This window comes from Haliotis rufescens, unplaced genomic scaffold (genome assembly GCF_023055435.1).
Source record: "Haliotis rufescens isolate VD_foot unplaced genomic scaffold, xgHalRufe1.0.p SCAF_11, whole genome shotgun sequence".
NCBI classification, from domain to species: Eukaryota; Metazoa; Mollusca; class Gastropoda; order Lepetellida; family Haliotidae; genus Haliotis; species Haliotis rufescens.
The window spans coordinates 14,322,982-14,346,586 of record NW_025963791.1 but is presented as its reverse complement, the minus strand read 5'-3'; the positions used below and the strand labels follow the sequence as shown (position 1 = coordinate 14,346,586).

At 39.5% G+C, this 23,605-nt stretch overlaps 1 protein-coding gene across 1 annotated transcript in view; it reads right to left on the bottom strand.

Annotated features, from left to right (window-relative positions):
- Nucleotides 1–7,535: 7,535 nt before the first annotated feature.
- LOC124110635 (AP2-associated protein kinase 1-like) overlaps nt 7,536–23,605 on the bottom strand; it is a 71,249-nt gene continuing 55,179 nt past the window's right edge. Inside the window, exon 16 of the mRNA XM_046469953.2 lies at nt 7,536–17,289. Within this exon, the coding sequence (XP_046325909.2) occupies nt 15,524–17,289 (1,766 nt within the window). The 3' untranslated portion in view covers nt 7,536–15,523. The remainder of the gene's footprint in view (nt 17,290–23,605) is intronic.

The following is a 23,605-nucleotide window of genomic DNA, read 5'->3' as shown; positions in this document are numbered from 1 at the left end:
AGATTTTATCTTCCATGGAGTGCCACATTCTGGCGCAGACAACTTTGTTGAGCGCCATGTCCTCGCGTAGATAATGGTCTACGTGTTGCAGAGCACCATGTTCTAGTGTAGATAATGGTCTACTTGTTGCAGAACGCCATGTTCTAGTGTAGATAATGGTCTATTTGTTGCAGAGCGCCATGTTCTAGTGTAGATAATGGTCTACTTGTTGCAGAGCACCATGTTCTAGTGTAGATAATGGTCTACTTGTTGCAGAGCCCCATGTTCTAGTGTAGATAATGGTCTACTTGTTGCAGAGCACCATGTTCTAGCGTAGATAAGGGTCTACTTGTTGCAGAGCCCCATGTTCTAGTGTAGATAATGGTCTACTTGTTGCAGAGCACCATGTTCTAGTGTAGATAATGGTCTACTTGTTGCAGAGCACCATGTTCTAGCGTAGATAAGGGTCTACTTGTTGCAGAGCCCAATGTTCTAGTGTAGATAATGGTCTACTTGTTGCAGAGCACCATGTTCTAGTGTAGATAATGGTCTACTTGTTGCAGAGCGCCATGTTCTGACCAACTACAACAGATAATATATTCCATGTAGTCCCAGTAAGTTAAAACACCAGACACAGGAAGTATTTGGGATTTCTTTATTATAGCTGTTAAGTACAGCTAGACTCGCAATAACATGATACACATGTTGACAGGAGTAGCAACACTCGCAGACAACCATCTACAGTCACACCAGCTCCCACTCACATCGCCATTCTTTCCTAATAACAACTGTCTGCTGGGCAGGAAGGCTGTTTCAGCAACCATAGAATGGCTGGTCTACATCCAGGCTCAGTCACTAGGTTCCAGCTGAGACTATCAACAAGCCACTTGAAATAAACTTATAAAAGAAGGTAAAGAACACCTGATATTTTTTCATATGACTACAGTTAATCTGCCATGGCTGGTGGGCAATACACTGCCCTCCAATTGTGGGTGTTCTTTAAGTTGTTTTGAGTAGTTTATATTCTGTTTTGAAATGTGAAGAGGAATGGTGTGGACTTCAACTTCATTGACATGGAAACTATGAGTACTTTGCAGTGTTAGAAATTAATCTTCAGACGTTTAAATCTTTTGACATACCGTATATCGCTGTCTATAAAGCGACCCCCACGTATAAGATGACACAAGCCTAGCGATAGTGAAAACATTATGCTGACAAATAATAGTCAAACTACAACAAATATGACTTTCAGCGAGTCAAAGTATGGCATTTAAGATATATATATCCATTCTCTATTCACTAAAGTTTGTTTCAAGGTGTCAATAGTGGTAATATGACCGTAGTTGCTGTAAATAACAGTGAGTTGTGCGGTCTTCCGATCACTTCACATACGATTTTGCCAAAATGAAAATAAACAATATTGAATAAATTTTGAATAAAATTAATAAAATAGATTACAAAGGTAAGTCCAGATATATAATGAAACTATAACCAGACAGTGTAACTACATGATTACTTTGCATACTTCATTATGGATTTGTTGACATGGTATTTCTGGTGTTACGTGCTCAGTTATGTCTGTGTTGAGGGGAAAAACATCAAAACTCTTCAACCCTGTGTATAAGACAACCCCCCTTGAAAGCCACCTAATTATAGGTACAAAATACTCGCCTTATACACAGCGATATACGGTAAGGATAATGACAAAGACCCGATGATATTTATCCTGAATTTTGAACACTGCAAAAGGAAGTTGAAAGAATACCTTCTGTATCTTCTGCAAGAACTCTCAAGTTCCAAATGGCACTGAACTTGAAAGTATAGGTTTTCAATTTTAGAAAAGCATACACAGAACATTTGTATTGTCCTGTGAGGTCAGACCAATTTACTTTAACACTTTTATCAGATTTGGTTGTCAGGTTTTGAGTGAAGAAAGGAAGAAGAAAGTAATAGCAGACATTAAAATCACAACATAGGCATGACTAGACAAAATTATACCATGAATTTGGGATACAATGTATACTCAATTCCAATTAAATAGTCAATCAGAGATATTAGTTCACAATAATCCCCTGTGATTGAAACAGCAGAATAAAATAGAAATTGAAAAGAACTTCTTTCTCGGTCATTGATCTGAGATCTGAGAAGCCCATCTTTGACAGTTGCTAACGATCTCTCAGAGGCAAATATACAAGACTAAAAGTTCTTTTCCTGGGGGGAGAGGCCAGACAAAATTGCAAAAGAAGTAAATAATTGGTCTTTCCTCCTAAACATTAAATCCAACTATCAATCCACTATTCAGACAAAACACATAATTCCTTGCTGATCAACATCGTGTGCGGCTGTTTATAAACAATGAAAAAGGAGAAAGACAAAGAAAAACTGGTTGTATCTGGAAGCCATGTTGTGCTCCTCAATCTCATTCAATTCAAATCTCAGTGCTCGCTAGCTCTACACAAATGCTAAACATTCATTTGGAATGCCTCATGTTTACCTCTTCAGGGTTGCATGATTCAAAAACAAAGTCTGAATTTCACTTTTGTGATCTCATTAAAGACACTCGGATTGGTTGGATGTAAGGTAATTCTGATGTCTTTAGATCTCTGTGTAGTAAGCACTAAGATCTGATTTGAATGAGATTGTTTGTTCCCTGACATGGCAGAATGAATGTGTGTCAGTGTTCTTTCACGGACACATCTCGCTGCAACTCACAGAGCAACAAGCACCAGTCACGCTCCATGTCACAGGGAACATGTCAGTATAAGTAGTGAGTGAGTGATTTTACGCCGCTTTTAGCAATATTCCAGCAATATCACGGCGGGGGATACCAGAAATGGGCGGCACACATTGTACCCATGTCGGGAATCAATTGTCAGTATAAGTACCAAGACAAGCTTATGTGTTGACCATATCACTGCAGCGAGCAACAGTCATGTTATTGGAATATACAGCCATTGTCACTAAAACTTCGCCCCGTCTCGCCATACTTCAGCCACAAGCCAAGAGCAGTCATAAGATACTGCAGCTACTAAAATACATGATCCGTACAACAGTCTCACTAGTCCGTAGAAAACCATTGCAGCTCCTTGCTACATAACAACAGTACAGTGTGGAACAAGAAGAAGAGCAAACATTATCCCCATTCACCATGGCTGATTCCTTCGTCTGTTAATACATCTGGATATATATATTCTCTCCATGTTAACAATCACGGGGAAAACAAGCATTATCAGATCACCAACTCAACATTCTAGGGTTGACCAATACATACTATCATGTGGGCATGTCTTTCAAGCTTAGGGACCAGTCATTTATTACAGGCGTGGAGTGTGTCCAGAGGTTTTTGATGAACTAAAGTACTGAAAACAATGACCCTCCTCTCTTAAAATGCTTGTCCTATTTTTGGAGGACCCTCCCCTAGAGACTGTCATTTATTGGTGAACCTCCCCTGATTCCCTCCGACCCCCCAATAAATGACTGGTCCCTTATGAAGCCATGATATCAGAATGAAGCTCACATGTGGACTGCCTTCCCCACATAATCCTGTGCATTCAGTAGTGCCCGATTTCGAACAGCACATTCAACTATAGAATCATGTACAAGTTACGGTAGCATGTATACTATTCAAAAGAAGCAGAAGAACACGTGATGTTTTCATATGTTTGTTTGTTGTTTAAAGCCGCGCTCAGCAATATTCCAGCTATATGACGGAGGTCTGTAAAATAATCGAGTCTGGACCAGACAATCCAGTGATTGACATCATGAGCATCGACCCATGCAATTGGGATCGATGACATGTATCAACCAAGTGTTTTCATATGACTGTGGGTAATCTGTCATGGCCATGAAAGAGAAACCATAATAATTTGATCTGGTGTTCTTGTACTTCTTTTGAGTAACATGAGGACATTAGAGATACATAAATAACATTAAATCTATATCACACCCCTGGTTTCCTCAGGACACAAGTGCATGGTAAATAATGGCACATGTTTTTATTATGTTTGCATATAATTAAACAATTCTGACCTGTTTGGAACAAAACATTGCATGACACTGAAGCTTAATAATTATATTCCATTCACAATGACCAAATAGCAGCACAGAAAATATCTTCATGACAACCCAAGCCGTCGGAAGAACCAGCCAAAGATCAGAGTGTGCAGCTGACTAGTGATTTCTTGCAGTACATGAATCTTCAATTTCTAATTTACATAAGTTCAAGTTCTTTTCACAGGATGTCTTCAGACATATACAGTATATTCATATCATTCCAAGAGAAACTAAACCGATTACTAACATTGTGGAAGTCATTGCAACTCTGGACAGTAAATCCACCATCTAAGGGAATGACCATTTAACATACACAACTCAAAATAAGTCAAAGAGTACCCATTTTCTTTTTCATATGACTATAGTTGATCTACAGTCATATGAAAATTGGTTGTTTTTTAACTTATTTTGAGTAGCATATTTGAGACAGGATATGTTTTGGGTCACTGCTTAAAAAAAAATATCTAAAAGGTGGAGCTAAAGAACAGGCAAACAATCTCTTTCCAGTATTTTCAGTCCCCAGATGACCGATGAAACTCTAAGTCCATCAAGCCTCCTGAGGTGTCAGGGGCGGTCGGGTAGCCAAGTGGTTAAAGCGTTTGCTCGTCACGCCGAATACCCGGGTTCGATTCCCGACATGGGTACAATGTTTGAAGCCCATTTCTGGTGTCCCCCGCCGTGAAATTGCTGGAATATTGCTAAAAACGGCGTAAAACCATACTCACTCCTGAGGTGTCACAAACTATCAAGTGCAAGCTCAAGGACTCTGATATATGTGTCATCTTAGACCACACCATGCCTAGATTATATACATTGTCTCTATTTGTTATCTGAGGACCATGTTTATGGTAACAGTTGTGAGTGAGAGCTACAGCAAAATAACCGTGCAGTGCGCAGATGAAACAGGTGAATAAATTATACATTACACAGGTAAAAAACAATGCAAGAAACAAACATGAAAACAGTATTCACATCATTCATCCAACAGCTACCATTCTTGCAAATAAATATTACAACCATGTTTTAGAAATGCTAGGAACGGTCCTGAGATGGTGGAGGAATACAACCTGGAATGATCCGTTTCAGCTACTGTTGTCACACTACGTTGCCCAAAACACTTACTGTTGACACACTGTTGTCACACTAGGTTGCCCAAAACACTTACTGTTGACACACTGTTGTCACACTATGTTGCCCAAAACACTTACTGTTGACACACTGTTGTCACACTATGTTGCCCAAAACACTTACTGTTGACACACTACGTTGCCCAAAACACTTTCTGTTGTCACACTACGTTGCCCAAAACAGTTACTGTTGACACACTGTTGTCACACTACATCGCCCAAAACAGTTACTGTTGACACACTGTTGTCACACTATGTTGCCCAAAACACTTACTGTTGACACACTGTTGTCACACTATGTTGCCCAAAACACTTACTGTTGACACACTACGTTGCCCAAAACACTTTCTGTTGTCACACTACGTTGCCCAAAACAGTTACTGTTGACACACTGTTGTCACACTACGTCGCCCAAAACACTCACTGTTGACACACTGTTGTCACACTACGTTGCCTGTCTACTGTGTTACAACAACGTAACTCGGGATGGCACAGGCTGGAGTTTCTGGAGTTTTCTTCCTCATCCCTAAAATCGTCATGCGTACCTAGGGCCACCTTGTCACACAACACCCAAACTCTGGCATACACAGGAACTAGTCTTCCTTGCTTATCCAAAACCCTGTCATGTGCATCACTACAGCCAAGCAAGTTGTGGAACAGAGCCCTGGGCCTCGCTGCTTCAACCATGGGTATCTTGACTTTGATGAAACATTTACTGTTGCAATTTCTCACAATGACCTTTTGTCCCCTGGATATGACCTTGACACACTTTCATATCACAAGACGCAGACTGTTGATGTATGGTACACCGGACGAGAAGATTGTTAAACTGCATTCTGGGTAGTTTCATGTTACATGATACGAATAGTTCACTCAATGCAATTCAAAACCTCAAAAGATCAAATTGAACATTCTTAAAAGATGCAAATATTCTGCAACATTGGGCACACCAGCATAGCTGAAAACCATTACATTTCTCCATTCAAACACATATTCTGCTACAGTGGGCAAACCAGCATAGCTCAAACAGTCTGCAATTAGCCATTCACGCACATGCCCCTCCTCCCTCTTTCTGCTACAGCAGCAATTCCTTATCAAGCAATTCCTATCCCCCACTATGTACCATTCACTGACCAGGACAGCAGGGCAATGGTGGCATTTCAGATTCTGTAAGTGTTAACTTGGAAAGTAAATATTAAATCAAACAAAAAATAGAATTCAGCACATTAATTAAAAATGGGTTACTTGTCTTAGAGCTATGATACATCATGATGAAACAAATGTATACAAAAGTAAAGACAACCTTTCATTTCATTTTCACTCAGGAACATCCTTAGGCAAGGATAGAAAATGGTCAGAACATAAAGCCCGCTCCCCAAATTGTTTGTTTGTCTAGGCCACAGTCGGCAATATTACATCTATATTACTCAAAAGAATGGACCAACCGATTCTTTCATATTACTATAGATAACTGGTCATGGCATGACAGACTAACTATTGTAATATGAAAGAATTGGGTGGTCCTTAACTTCTGTTGAGTAATATATATCAAGTTTACCTGTAAAATGATGAATTCCGGGCCAGACAAACCAAAGCTTGATATTATGAGTGAGTGAGTTGGGTTTAATGCTGCTTTTAAATGTATTCCAGTTATATCGCACCGTGTCAGCTAAAAGTGAGAGGAAAGCCCACTTTGCTAAAACCCACGAGCATGGTTATGGTACTGACAAACCTAGAACCATAATCGGGACGAAGTTGATTATATGAGCAATATGTCGCACACTGTTGACAAACCAATCCATTTTGGTCACCTCTTATGACAAGCTTAGGTTGATAGGGACCAGTTCTAATCCAGAATAAAACAACAAAAAAAGACTAGCTACGTTCATTCTTGCCTCTGACCAGATAGGGATGATTTGATTGGATAAATATCAGTTTGATTGTATGTTAAAATACTGTCTCAGTAAAGACAACCACATGAAAATCAGGAAGATCAATTGCCATGCATAATGTAAATATGAGCATATTTAGTTTAAAATCCTATCAGTCTACATAGAAGAAACTGTAGGTCGTAGGCCACCATATTAAAACCTATGAGCGTAGGTATGGGTCCTGGCATTGCCACATCGAGACTGCCAGCCACCATAGACCGCCTGTTCACCATCCACTACTGTAGAATAATAAGGCCAAGTATTTCAAGTAAGGGAGGCTACTCTAAATACAATTCATTGTCATAAAAATATGAATGAGTGCCGCTTTTAACAGTATTCCAGTTATATTACTGCTTGTCAGCTTAATGTGGGAAGAAAGTTAGAAGTGATGCAGGTCTCAGACGTTTTCCACTTCGGTGAAACCCACGAGCACGGGTATGGTGCTGACAAACCTAGAAACATAATCGGGGCGAACCGGGATTCGAACCCACAATCATAAGTTTCTGGCATGACGCAACTCTGCACAGTGAATTGTGGCGCCTTAGATGACTAGGCCACCTGTGCCCCCTGCTTAATATGAAAGCCTTATAGCCATTGGCTAATTCTCTACCAACAGTCAATGATATTGAATGTTTCCCACTGCCAAAACTTTGCCTTTTGTTTTTGCATTATGTCAAGATGCTTCTGTCTGACAACTGTGAAAGGTCCTTCAACCTTGTAAAGGATTATAATTGTCATGACTGATGATAACTCTGTAGGTGACAAGCAAACATGAACGTTTGGATACAAATTGCTCGTGGGTTTAAAGAAAACACCAACACGCAGAATAATATTGACAGTTCAACCTTTTTGCACATCTTGGTAACTCTTAATTTGAAATATGTGAAAGTCAGAGTTGTGAAAATTGAAAACAAGACGATTTTTGAAGTTTCTACATTTGATAAGCTGATGAGCGTTCTTAAAGAAAAACGAACAATCGACCATCTTCCCGAAACACACCATGATGATAATTGAAAGTTTTGTGGCAACTACAATCTCTATAACGATTGTCTTGATCAACTGAATTGGAACGGTATAGTGTGAAAATGTGCCACTTGTGAACCCTTGAACAAAGTTTTCTCCTTTCACACCCCCCCTGCATCAAGACATTTAGAAAACAACTTCCTGTGAAACAAGTAATTAATTTGGTCTGCTCTGATGGACATTTCCAATGCACTGAATCCACTCACTGAAGCATGCTCACAGAGTTACATTTATTATTACTCCGAACAATGGCTCAGTGTCAGTTACATTTCATTCTCAGTTCCATGGGGATTATACAAGGTCATGGCAATTTATGTACTTATACTTGCAGCTTATGGATACGGATGACGGATGACGGATGACGGATGAGTGAACAAGGCTCATGGTTATAAAACAGCATACCCTTATCATAATCACATCAACACAAGTCAACAACTCGTTAATGTGTAGTCATGTCTATTGTTGATAATGATTCCTACTAAAAATATGCTTAAAAAACAAAGTTAAAAGATTATGGAGGCTCCCATGAAAATTGGTGACAGCAACCGGTAGACTTACGTTAGTTGTAGTGCTACAATCGTTCTGTTGAGAGGGGCCAGGGCTGGAACACTGATAGGGCGAATGGCAGATACTATTTTGATGGATATTGCGGGCTAACATTACAAATGGCAAGGTAAATAAAGAAGCATACTTGTCAAAAAACATATCATCAAAATGCACACAAATCCTATCAACTGAGTTGCCACTATCAGGGGAGACATCATACCAATTCATGACATGTCTATTATACAGTCTCATACCAATGACATGTTCAATTTCTTCTAAATATCACAAAGTTTACAGAACTGAACAAACAAATGGGCAGACTAGTATAGGCAGGCAGTACAAACTATCACACATCCCTCTCACAACAACCTCACAACTCTGTCAGCTAATGTTAAATTTATTATTTTAGTTTGTGCACAAACAACGACTACCTTAGCTGCAGCATTCTTGTGCTTTTATGTATCTTACAACGTCACAGTTTTATTATGAACTGTACATCACTTATACATCGTACTCCATTTTTTCTACTATGGATCAGGTTACACTTTACCTATCCCACAATCCAATACTTTGTCGGCAATGCATGCGCAAACCTATTCTTCTGACGTCACTCACTAATGCCTACTTAACCCTTCACTCGCCATCCTCTTGTTCTCGTTGCCATCTTGTTTATGCTTCATTATCTGACTGAAAGGCTTCACGACCCTTCAGACAAGGTCACGTACAATCACTGCTTCAGAGGCAGCACCACTATGCACCTAGGAAATTACTACACAAATCATCAATCACAGGATCTCCGAGTGAGTGAGGGAGGGACCGACCGACCGTTTAATTTTCAGGCATCTGGGATTTGCCAGCCTGACACAGTAACTATGGTAATATCAAAGAATTCTAAGTTTTCTATCTGATTTTGTGTAGTATATGAGTCTGTGCTTAAAAACCCACAATTTTTTTCTGTGAAGAAAGGAAGCCAAAACAATTTTTTTCTACCCTCAACATAATATTTATCAGATCATCTCGCATCTCCAGTGAACGCTTTATTTATTTTTGAATGGCTTGTGGAGAATTATTATTTTTCAAAGCATTTTCAGACAGTTTTGATTTTGTTTTTTAAATCCCACCCCACCCCGAAATATAAAAGGGACGGCTCCTGCCCAACTCATCCTGGCTTAAGATCAGGGCAAAGGTTAAAGGCGTCACTATGTACCTAGATATCACTACGCAATCGGCAGACATGAATTCAGTCATTCATCAAACAACAATATTCCATGACATGCAGACTCCAAATCACAGTGTCCTGTCAGATGCAGGCTTGTTAAACTCCTGTTGAAACTCGAGGCACTAAGACAGGAGGATATCTGCAGATTCACCAGACAATCAAGCCACCTGTTCATTACATGCCAGTAAAGAATGCAGTTCAGAGCTGTGGAGATACAGGTTCTTATAAAAAGCAATACTGGTAATAATATAACAATTTCAACTGCCATTCTATGCAACTTGCCAAATTGTATTGTAAGTATATACATGCAATGTCTTCTTGTGCAGTTATCACCATACATATGTGGGACTCAGATGGATCAATGATGGCCTCTAATCTGTCTGACTTGTAGCAGAAAGTATAATCAAACATAGTCAGATCAGACATGTCTTCAAATGATATCAGGGGCGGTCGGGTAGCCTAGTGGTTAAAGCGTCACGCCGAAGACCCGGGTTCGATTCCCAACATGGGTACAATGTGTATAGCCCATTTCTGGTGTCCCCCACCGTGATATGGCTGAAATATTGCTAAAAGCAGTGTAAAACCAAACTCACTCACTCACTCAAATGATATCACGTGCACGATGACATCATGTTCAAGTGGTGTCAAAGGATGAAGGAGCTGGGGTAGCCTAGACGTGAAAGCGTTCACTTGTCAAGCCGAAGGCCCTGGTTCGATTCCCATTGGTACAATGTGAGATGACCTTTCTGGTGTCCCCTGCCAGGATATTGCATATGTATTGCTGAAAGTGGCGTAAAACCATACTTGCTTACTGAAGGGTTGTTGCCCATTTCAGTCTCATGTTGTGTTTTGGGAGTTTCAGTAATATAGCGCACAGTCAGCAATATTCAAGCTGTATGACAGGGGCCTGTAAACAATCTGGACCAGACAATCCAGTGATTGATATTACAAGCAATGATCCATGTCTTATGGATATGATGACACACAATCAGCCAAGTCATCTAATCTATTCGGGGTGGAGGGGTAGGCTGGGGGTTAAAGCGTTCGCTTGTCCAGGGTTCGATTCTCCACATGGGTACAATGTGTGAAGCCCATTTCTGGAATATTTCTAAAAACGATATAAAACAATACTCGTTCACTCTAATCTATTCAGATGCCCCATATGACAAGCCTAGGTTTTTGGGGACCCATTTTAGCACGGAATCAACGCTGGTGTCATTCTCATGGCTTTGTCTGCATCCCACTTTACTTCCCATCTGGTCAGTTTAATATTTAGAGCTAGGATTGTGATGTTACAAGATCTAATTTCTTAATAATCATTGTTTGTGAGATACAATAGTAAATCTACCACAGATGGGAACTACATGTACATCACAGATCAGAGTATTAGCCATGGATCTGAGTCCTAACATGGGTTTGCATGCTGCACCAACACAGTTAAATGCAACATGTTTGTGGGGAGAGATATTGTCTGGCTGCAGCTACTGCAAGTGTAACAGACAAGACTGATAGTGAGGCCAGACCTCTTTTTAAACCTTGTTACAATACAAATCCACCGACTCCCAAAAATTGAAATGTGAAAAAATAAAAACATATGAAAAGCAGTTTGGTTTTTTTTGCTAACCAGAAATAAGTAAAATGTTTAAAAAAATCATTTACTGTCGCTATCAATATAAATAAATTATTTAAAATACTATTATTAAAACCTGCGGAAAATTTATTTACATTTTGATGAAATAAAATATATATTTGAAATTGGAATTGTATTTTTGGTTAAAAAATCCATAGGCTGTCCTAGAGGATGCTACTTGCAGCCTAGAAGTGCTGAAAGATTAGGTGTACTATACTTTGATACCTGCTCACAGGGATTTTAGAAATAATCACATTTGATTTGTTGACTATACATTTTTTATGTTGTCCAGGTAACTGAGGACAGCATGCCGATGTATGCAGCATTGTTGAGAACAACATATCAAAGCCATTTATTTTCATTTCAGAACAAGTATCATTAGGCTTGGGACACCCATTCACTAGGAGCAGGTATATCAATCTTTCCTCTTTGCTTATTCATTATTTTCCTTGTGGAACTATTAGTAAGTATCACAACAGTTGTCAACACCAAGACATGGTCACGCCATCATGTGATGCGAGCTCCATACAGACATGACAATTGACAACACCAAGAGATGGTCACGCCATCATGTGATGCAAGCTCCATATAGACCATGACAATTGTCAACACCAAGAAATGGTCATGCCATCATGTGATGCGAGCTCCATAAAGACCATGACAATTGTCAACACCAAGAAATGGTCACGCCATCATGTGATGTGAGCTCCATATGGACCATGACAATTGTCAACACCAAAAGATGGTCACGCCATCATGTGATGCGAGCTCCATATAGACCATGACAATTGTCAACACCAAGACATGGTCATGCCATCATGTGATGCGAGCTCCATACAGACATGACAATTGTCAACACCAAGACATGGTCACGCCATCATGTGATGCGAGCTCCATACAGACATGACAATTGTCAACACCAAGACATGGTCACGCCATCATGTGATGCGAGCTCCATACAGACATGACAATTGTCAACACCAAGACATGGTCACGCCATCATGTGATGCGAGCTCCATACAGACATGACAATTGTCAACACCAAGACATGGTCACGCCATCATGTGATGCGAGCTCCATACAGACATGACAATTGTCAACGCCAAGAGATGGTCACGCCATCATGTGATGCGAGCTCCATACAGACATGACAATTGTCAACACCAAGACATGGTCACGCCATCATGTGATGCGAGCTCCATATAGACATGACAATTGTCAACACCAAGACATGGTCACGCCATCATGTGATGCGAGCTCCATACAGACATGACAATTGTCAACACCAAGACATGGTCATGCCATCATGTGATGCGAGCTCCATACAGACATGACAATTGTCAACACCAAGACATGGTCACGCCATCATGTGATGCGAGCTCCATATAGACATGACAATTGTCAACACCAAGACATGCTCACGCCATCATGTGATGCGAGCTTCTAATGGAAGCAGAGGACTCTACCACTTGTGAATGTTCAACAAACTCAACAACGCTGGCCTCCTGAGCAGCAGATGTAGCCAAAGATTTCTACAGCCAAACATAACAAACTACTCTAAAACAGTTCCATCCTTCACATAGGCAGTGGCTAATAACAGTCATATCAACATACAGCAAGACCCCTCACACTGCGCTTCAACATCCAGTTCATCCACATTCTTTACCCAGGGTGAGACTATAGCCACTAGTCTGAGACTAGTGAAAAGTGTTAAGGACTAGTAGTTTTCTTCCAAATGTAATAACATCACATATCCCACTAGTCCGAAATGATTAGTGGACTAGTTGATTTACCTCTACCACTGATAAAGAGATTGGCGAATAAAACTTCTTTGACCAAAGGCGAAATAAACACATTCATGATACACAAATATACTTACAGGGTGGTCCAGACTGGTCAGTGATTACGGAACCCAGAATAATTTTCATTGTAGTCAGACAGGTCATGAACATCAAAGTACATTCAGAAACATGGACATAGAACACGTTCTACATTTCTTGGTTGGGTGTAGCCCGTGTCCCCTCATAACTAAGAAACAAGTCTTAAAGCTTAAAAAATGGAATAGATGCTTTCATCAATATGCCTTAAATACAAAAGGATGAAGTCTGTCACCAGGATTCTTTACATTCTACCACAGTCCCGTTCAACATATAATTAGGTAAGATTCATAATCATTTCATGTTCAGCCAATCAGGGCCCCATTACACAAAGCGATCTTAGCGCTAAGGTGATCATACAGCAATAGAAACTAACAGATTTAGTCCATTAGTCCTTATAATGATAACATATAGCAAAATCCTTAAAAATGGCAATTTTTAACTATTGGGCAGTTTGGCAAGGACTACAGGACTAGTGCCAAATTCTAACACTGTCGTAACTCCCATACTTTAACATAGGCTAATGACAGTCGTTGCGCTAATATTGCCTTGTGGAACAGGCCCAGATCTTTATACAGAAGGAGTTAAGTGACATAACAAATTATGTACCGGTAGCAAAGTTTTGCTGTTTGGACAATGTTCAGGTGAATAACACCACACATCAATTGTCGTGTGGTCTAATGTTAGAGCTCTTAATTGTGATCATCTGATTGTGCAGATGTTTTGAAAAGAAGCTATGATTTTTAGAAGATTGTGAAGGACAACTGAATAATGACCTTGACATTGGCTTTTGCTGGACATTCTTGCCAAGGGAGATAAGACAATTATTTGTAATACTATTCACACAAATGCTCAGTGTGATAGTACAAAATGTTCAAGTTTTGGTGTGCAAATAGACCTCTCTTGTCACTTGAATATCACGAAGAGCAAAAACGTAAATAAAATAGCATTTCCACAAAATATATTTCGAAAGAACAGTCAAAAAGAACAGAAAATAAACTATATGAAAATATTAGTAAAACATTTATATATCATTTATGCATCTAAAACATTCCTAGTCATTCAACAATCAGGAATAAAGATATCGAGATAGGAAACAGTTCTATTAAACCACAGGTGAACATAACAAATGAATTTTGAAAGTCAAATCTAACACCAAGGTGTACCTCTATTTTACCTACATCTTGTGTGAAAACATTAAGTACATCACAGCTGCAGATATATTATTCATACCTGTATTATATTAAATCTATCACAATATTACATAATAAATAGTACAGGGCCTTCCACAGAGCGATCGTCACGGTAAGATGATCGTAACTCCCATACTTTAACACAGACTTACGACAGATGTAGAGTACGATCGCTTTGTGGAGCTGGGCCCCGGGCCCTTTTACACAAAGTGATCTTAGTGCTACGATGATCGTAAGTGTTCGTTAAAGTATGTGAGTTACGGTCAACTTAGCGCTAAGATCGCTTTGTGGAATGGGGCCTGGAGTGTAATTACCTCTCAGGACATACCCAGTAAATGGATGAGGTTTTCGCCATGGTAATATCAATTATTCCCTCTGCTACCAGATATAACAATGTTAAAATCGAAGCCATAAACAGCATAAAGTCTATAAGGCTAAAGGCTATTATTGACCACAGCGAAATATGTCTCTTTCAACATGATTACTAGGACACTGATCACAAAAGAACTGGGTTATACACAACCTAAATTCAACGCTATATGATTATGATGGGCAGTAAGAGTGAGAATTAACATCCTGCATACAGCACAACCAACTACCTCATACGGCTAGTGCACGTAGGTAGAGAATTAGACGATAAATAATACACTACATTTGGCCCAAAAAAATTCATACTTGCGTTTCTCTGAATGCCCCTTATAGATATAGGTCAGAAGAACAAGTGACTTCATTTTATAAATTCATATAAATTGAAAAAAGAAGAAGATATGGATCATGAAAGTTTTGGGGAATTTTTTTTTAAAACTGATCATAAGGTCTGAGGAAAAAATTCCCCGAAATATGCATGATCCCTAACATTTTTGTTTAGTTTAGTTGTTTTTGACAACTTATTTTCAGGAAACACAAGCATTTTTTTTTGCCCAACAGATCTATCACTGAGATAACTTATTTCTTCTTGACAGTAAATGGCTCTGCTGTAGCAGGGATAGGTAACTTGCGCTGTTTCCGTGGCCATGTCCCTGGATCGAATCCGCCTGAAGAGACTTTCATTGCTTCCAGGGAGGCGTTTGTAATAGCTGGGGGAGAGGAACCCTTTGCAAAAGCTGGGTGCCTAATACTAGCTATATGCAGATTCTGCGCAGACTTAGAAGTAGTGGGTTGTCCCTTGCCATCTTGGGCAAAACCCATCTGCTCCTGAGACGGTGAGTCCATATCAAGTTCATCATCTTCATCGTTGTAACTCATGTTTGAGAATGCTGCACTCGCAATATCACGAATAGGTTTCTTGGATTTGACTTTGGTTTTGGAATGTTTTGACATAGCAGGATAATCACTGTCTGTGACAAGAGCCTGATCTTCCTCCAAGAAAAGGTCGTCAGGTCTCTGTCTTTGTGGGGAGTAGTGGGTCTGACCCATGGTCTTGCTGGAACTGGCTGGGTGCTGACCCTTCATGGGAGTGCTGGTCATCACAGCGGACTTGGACATGCTTGTATAGCCAAACATCTGCCCCCCTGGACTAGAAGACTGGGTCTGCTCGTCTCTCCGGATAGAATGCGAGCTCACGGCACGATGGAACGGAACTGCCCCGAAAGGATCCTCAGCTGTGTTTGATGGCGGTATTTCTTGTGACCCAATCTCTCGGACTCCTGAAATCTTCTGAGCTGCTGAGCTCCCCCCTAAAGCAGTCCTGACTTGATACCCTGAACCAGGCAGGGCATCCACAGGGGTTATCACAATTTGGTCCTCACCTATAGGCGACACCGGGCATGAGGAGGGGCCAGTAGCTGTGGAACTGGGCGTTATCTTTCCTCCGAATGGAGCATTCCCAAACACATCATTCTCGGGACTCTGTGCAGAGTGAGATGCATAGCTGGGAGTAGTACTATCTGCAGGACTGACAGTCTGAGAAGAGGCTTGGCTCTTCAATGAACCTCGATATTTGAAGGGAGCATTATCAAACACTTCATCAACAGCTGGACTGGCTTGTGAAGAAGCACTTGGTCCAGAAGCAATGCTACTCCCAGGGCGCTTCTTACTCCCTTTCTTCTTAAATGGAGCAGCACCAAATATATCATCAGGCCCTTCCTCTGGACTCAAAGCTGAGGCTCGAGATGAGTTCATTTTACTGTTATTGTTCACATTTACATCTTCAGTCACAGGTTTTGACATATAGTGATGCTGATTGCCGTATGCATCTTGCAGCTCATCATCATCCAGCAGTGGCTTCACACCATACTCATGTCCAACTATCCGATCCGACTGGAAGCTGTCTGATCGCATGTCATTTTTACTGTTCCGGACACTCACCTCCCGTGGAGCCACATGCTCCACGTCCTTCCTGCGCGTAGGAATATCAACCGGACGACTTCCATATTCATCATCAAGCTCCTGATAGCTGAAATCTTTCATCCTCGGCTCAGTTACCCCATCACAATGGTCATCCTCCGCATATGACGAACTCGATTCTATCCTGTCTCTGTGGCTGCCCTCAGAACCCTTCCGCCCCTCCGTCTGGGATTTAGAGTGCCGGATCTCCTCCTTCTCAGACTCGTCTGTGTCCACCAGCTGCTGGTACTTAGACCTTGACAAGGCCGCCTTCAAGTTCCCTGCACCGAGGAAGCTCTTGGACTCAGATTCCGATGGCAGTTTCTTCTCCTTCTTTGGGCGATCATCTTCTGAATCTGGACTTCCATGGGATGGGCTGTACTCATCTGTAACATGTAACAGTTTGGGTTAATTTGTAGTTTCACAGTGCTATTGATAGATTACTGTGTCATATTCAAATCGGTGCAATATTGTCAGAGGTCCGATTCTATAAAAAGAAGACAGGCACTTGTGTTACATGCACACACAGAAGTAGCCCCATCCCCACCTTTACCAGAATGCTCGACATCTTCCCCTACAGAAGTCTGCTTACACATTACTGCCAAGCGTGTTAGAGTAAATATTGTATATATGTTAAAATCTACTGAATCTAATGTTCGTGAAAATAATGACACAAATTTAGGGTACAATGTATGCTTGCTCAGATTTCAGAATTAGTGGAAAAGACTAACTTAATAGATTTGTGTCATCACTCTAAATATTGAGTGAAGAGTGTTTGCTATAAATCACACATGTTCTTTCCATTAAAGAACACATTTCATAAGGCATCTTGCAGTGAGTTTGCGAGATCAGTTAAATATATCCTGTCTCTAGTTAGTCTCTGCAGAATAGTAATATTGTCTGGTAGTCCATCTGCAGATTATTGATTTTGTTAAGTAGTCCCTCTGCAGAATAGCAATATTGTTCAGTTGTTTCTCTGCAGAATAGTAATATTGTCTAGTAGTCCATCAGCAGAATATTCATATTATTTTGTAGTATCTCTGCAGAATAGTGATATTGTCTAGTAGTCCCTCTGGTATCTCTGCAGAATATTCATTTTGATTAGTAGTATCTCTGCAGAATATTCATATTGTTTAGTAGTATATCTTCAGAATATTCATTTTGTTTAGTAGTCCCTCTGCAGAATAGTGTTATTGTTTAGTAGTATCTCTGCAAAATAGAAATATTGTCTAGTAGTCCCTTTGCAGAATATTAATATTGTGTAGTAGTCCCTCTGCAGAATAGTAATAATGTTTAGTTATCTCTTGGCATAAAAGTTCAGAAACAGTGTCATTAATTTGGAACTCAGTTACAACACTGTGGATAATGCCATGTTGCCAGGGAAACGAGTAATTAGGAATGTTCATATATGCTACGCACATCACACAGTACCATCTGCCTCTCCATCATATTGTGATGTACACATACTATACAGGCTGCTACATCCTGAATACTGATGGTTTAAAAACAAATCATACACTGCACCAAAGACTGTAGTGTATTCACAAAGCGGTGCCATCACATACAATATTTCCTTACAACACACACCATAGCTCAGAATGTGATGCAAGGTCTAAAATTAACGGGGTCTTGTTCATGAGGTGTGTATTTGAGTGAGTGAGTGAGTGAGTGAGTGAGTGAGTGAGTGAGTGAGTGAATGAGTGAGTGAGTGAGTTGGGTTTAACGCGGCTTTTAACAGTGTTCCAGTTATATCGCGGCGTCTGCTTAATGTGGGAGGAAAGCCCAAAGTGAGGCAGGTCTCAGACGTTTACCACTGCGGTGAAACCCACGAGCACGGGTATGGTGCTGACAAACCTAAAACATAATAGGGGCGAACCGGAATTTGAACCCACAATCAAAAGTTTCCGGTTTGCCCAAGGGACGCAACTCTGCACAGCGAACCGCAGCGCCTTTGACGACTAGGCCACCCGTGCCCCCGATTTGTATTTGAATCTAGAGGCCCCTAAATGTATCGTTTAACATTTGGGTTATTTCAAGAACCCCTTGAATTTCATGCTTAATTTTGAACACTGCGATAATGCAAATAATGCAAGAACGTCAACACTGCTGTAATACTAATTCCCCTCATATCCCCAATAGTCTATAGAAAACTCAGGCTTAGAGCTGGACTCAAAAGCTGTTCTAACCCCAGAGAAGAAAAAATGCCCTTGTAATGTTAAAACAATCTGGAAATTAGAACTAGCCACGGCCAACGAAGTCTGTTAAGTCCCTGATATGCAGGTGTAATATGAGATCAGCACATTAGGCATACAGCACCATTTGTGAAATTGTTAAGAATTCTCACTTAATACAGTCATGCATTATTCAATTTCTATCTCACATGCAATTCCATGTCTGTATAAAAGAAGCATACTGCAAACATTAATATATAAGAGGCCCCATTATTTTTAAGGAATGGGGAATAGGATATTCCCCTGCTTAAATCTCATCCCTACTTTTACACTTTGACAAAATATTATGTTGTGGAAAATATTGAAAAATAAACCAGAACTCTTTGATGTCTGTATTATTACTGCGTGAGTCGCCCTTGCGTTATGCACGAGGAATGCGTTCTCTGCGCTGTTGCACATGCCCCAAGCTCTGTCGCGAGCTGACATTTACAATGCATGGTTCACGTCTCTTCATAATGTCGTTGGGTCCTAAACTAGTACTTATTAATCGCTTGCACATTGTCAATACATGCTGACGGGAATAATAGTAAATATAGAGCCCCGAACAAGGATATATATGTTACCTGATTTGTTTTTTCTCGTCAAAGGCTTATCTAATTGCTATAAATATGAACAATGTTGTAGGTAACCTGCTCTAACACAATATTATATACATATCACTTTGAGCTTTAGAGCATAATGCAAAATTATAAAAATATTTAATAGTTAATTTCACAACATCCCTTCATGTGCCGCCGTAGCGGAGGTTGACAATTACACGTTCTCAAATCAAACAATGCGGGTTCGAACCCCGCTTGCGACACGTTTTCGGAAAAATTATGAAATCATTCACGGGTCAATAAATGTAAAAAAAAGTTACGTCTATTCCAAGCGGAAATGAATTCAAATGTTGGTTCAAGATAAAGTATAATATTGTTGACAAACAACTCTCGATTCCTGAAAAAATAATGGAACATTCAAACAATAGACTGATGTCACAGATGTGTTTTAATAAAAGTTAAAACACATCTGTGATGTCAGTCTATTGTTTGAATGCTCCATTACTTTTCAGGAATGGAGAGTTTGTCAACTATACATTATCTTGAACCAACATTTGATTAAAAATTTCCACTTGGAACAGACATAACTATTTTTACATTTATTGACAAGTAAATAATTTCAATTTCTTTCCGAAAACATGTGTCGCCAGCGGGTTTTGAACCTGCATCGTTTGATTAGTGAAAGTGTAATTGTCAACCTCAGCTATGGCGGTACATGAAGGAAAAGTGTGAATTTAACTATTAAATATTTTCATAATTTTGCATAACGTTTAAAAGCTCAAAATGATATGTATATAATATTGTGCTAGAGCAGGTTACCTACAACAATGTTCATATTTATAGCAATTACCGGTAGATAAACCTTTGACGAGAAATACAAATCAGGTAATATATATATATCTTTGTTCGGGGCTCTATATTTCTTATTATTCCTGTCAGCATGTATTGACGATATGCAAGCATTTGATAAATACTAGTTTAGGACACAGAAAATTATGAAGAGCCGTGTACCATGCATTGTAAATGGTAGCTCGCAATGGAGCTTGGTGCACATGCGATAGCGGCAGATAACGCATTCCTTGTGCATCACGCAAGGGCGACTCACGCAGTATAAATACAGTCAACAAAGAGTTCTGGTTTATTTTTCAAAAATTTTCCACAACATAATATTTTATCAAAGTGTAAAAGTAGGGATGAGTTTTAAGTTGGGGAATATCTTCGTAACTCGCCATTTCTTAAAATTAATGGGCCTCTGCTCCATTATATTTAAGGAATGGAGAGTTACTTGGACATTCCCCGCTACGTAACTGATTGTGCGGAAATCTGTTTCAAGAAAAACATGGCATTATTAAAAGGTAATTTGATAGGGCAGAAATCTGTTTCAAGAAAAAACATGGCATCATAACCAGGTTGAAATTATAAAAAGGTAATTTGATAGCGCTGAAATCAACACCAAGAAAAACATGGCATCATAACTGGATTGGCATTAGAACCCTATTGTACAGCACTTAAATTACATCATGGTGTGTCAGTTTGATTATTTGCAAACTTGCACATGTAGTTTTCTGAGATTTCCTGAAGTAAAACTGCATGGACATTCACTGGCCCCAACAGTGATAATACATTAAGACAATTTAAAAAGCCTGAAATTCTACTAGCCCTCAGGGTACCTTGAACAAGAAACAAAGTGACTAGGGCTGGCGTGCTATTGTTAATTTGCATCCCTGAGCTGGCACTGTGAAACCCTAGAGCTAATGAGTCCTGAGATCGCCTCTAGACCTACCGTATTCGACGTAATAAGCGCCCCGCTCTAATAAGCGCCCACAGTGATATTTGCTAATATATCCCAATTAGCACCCCTTTCGATTGATCAATGTACACAATACCTATTTATTCGTGTATAATACGCACTCGTATGTTATATGCACTCTTAATCATGGGCAATTAAATTCTGGAAAAATATATCTGTCGTATATAAACAGTCAGGCCGTCAGCATAAACCATAAAATTTATCTTTCAACTCTGTTTTTTCCACCAAAATAATATTCTAATAAGAGCCCCCTATTTCTAATTTTGAGAGCGCCCTGGGCGCCCTTACGTTGAATACGGTAATTCAACACTGCATCACTACCTATTTTCCCCCAGGACATCTGCATAAACTCCACTGGTCTGTGACAAACACTGTGCTACTAATATTAGTATGGATGTCAAGTACTTGACTTCTCCGGAACATATATATACAAACCTCTAACACATGACCAGTGTTTGAAATTAAGGTAATCACGGGGTCCTCCAGGTTTGCTCTTGAGAATTTGAATCAAGAACCCTAAACGTAAACCCAAATAGGGTTATGATGGGGTCCCATTAACTTTCATGCTTAATTTCAAACACTGCATTACTCAAAGAAAACGTGACATTGGTATCAAGGGAATAACAGATGAAAACGCAGAAACAATGAATGGAATTGCAACTATTGTTTGTGTTAATAAACATTTTCCATTTTAGATCAACAATCAGTAGACAAGCATATAAAGCAGTGATGACACCATGCAACAAACATGTACAAAGCAGAGACCTTGGAATGCACATCAACTATTAACAGGAATAATTCACCTGTTAAATTCACGACAACAAAACAAGTTTGGAGTAAAGTTAAAATACTTACACAAGGCCATCTCTAACAGAATTAAGTGAGCCATCTTGATTTTCCTCAGCTGAATTACATATACAGGTGTATCCCATTAATTGATGATGTCTATATGTTATGAGTTACTACTGTTTGGTGAGTACAACATTCACAACCAACACAGCCGACTCATGTGGGCAGAGCGGATGAAATACATGTGACAGGAATTGTTATTCAGCTGCATTCTCCAGCTGCTGATTGTGTTCATTTGGTTTTTTTTCAAACACTCCTTTAAAGGGCACTGACACAGCATAACGTGTCAGTATCATGAGTGAGTGAGTTGATATTTAACGTCACATCGTCAATATTTCAGCCAAATTGTGACGAGAAGTTATGCGTTAAGAATACATATATTTAGACTAAATCGATGCACAGTAATATAACTAGAATATCACAGATTAATATTTAAAACTAGTATACAACCATAAAAGATATCACTTTATGGAACAATCCATAATAAATAAGGGCTATAAATAGCCAGCAGCTGAAGGTAGGTCACCATGCTAGGGTCCATTGGGACTTACAGTACCTTTGCTACCTGCATGGACCCCAGCAGGATTTACATCATTTCTTCAGGTGTTGGCGATTATTGTCAAATTTAGCCAAAGTTAAATGAACACATACCGTATTTGACGTAATAAGCGCCCAGGGCGCTCTCAAAATTAGAAATAGGGGGGTCTTATTAATATATTATTTTGGTGAGAAAAAAAACAGTCGAAAGATATATTTCGTGGTTTATGCTGACAGCCTGAAATGTTTATGTATGGCAGATATATTTTGTAAGAATTGACTTGCCCATAATTAATGGTGCATATAACACAGGTGTGCATATTATACCCGAATGAATAAGTCTTGTTTACATTGATCAATCGGAAGGGGTGCTAATTTGGATTGTTCACGTGCCAATATATTAGCAAATATCGCCGTGGGCGCTTATTACGTCGAATACGGTATTCTACGATTAAAAATGTGGCAGAGAAAAATAACTTCGAAGGACGTGGTCTTACATACCCTCTCTGGGGGACAATAATTTTACGATCCAAGTTAACTAATTTCCTTCTGACAAGTCTAAAAAAATCTTTTTCCTAATTACAAAACATGGTCAAAATTTATTTAATAATTCTATTTCTTTTTAAAAAAATATATAATTAAATGGGAATTAATACAATTAAAAAAATTCTTGACAGATGATGATTTGAAATATTTATCCCTTGCGATGGCAAATTCAACAACCTGAAGACAGGAC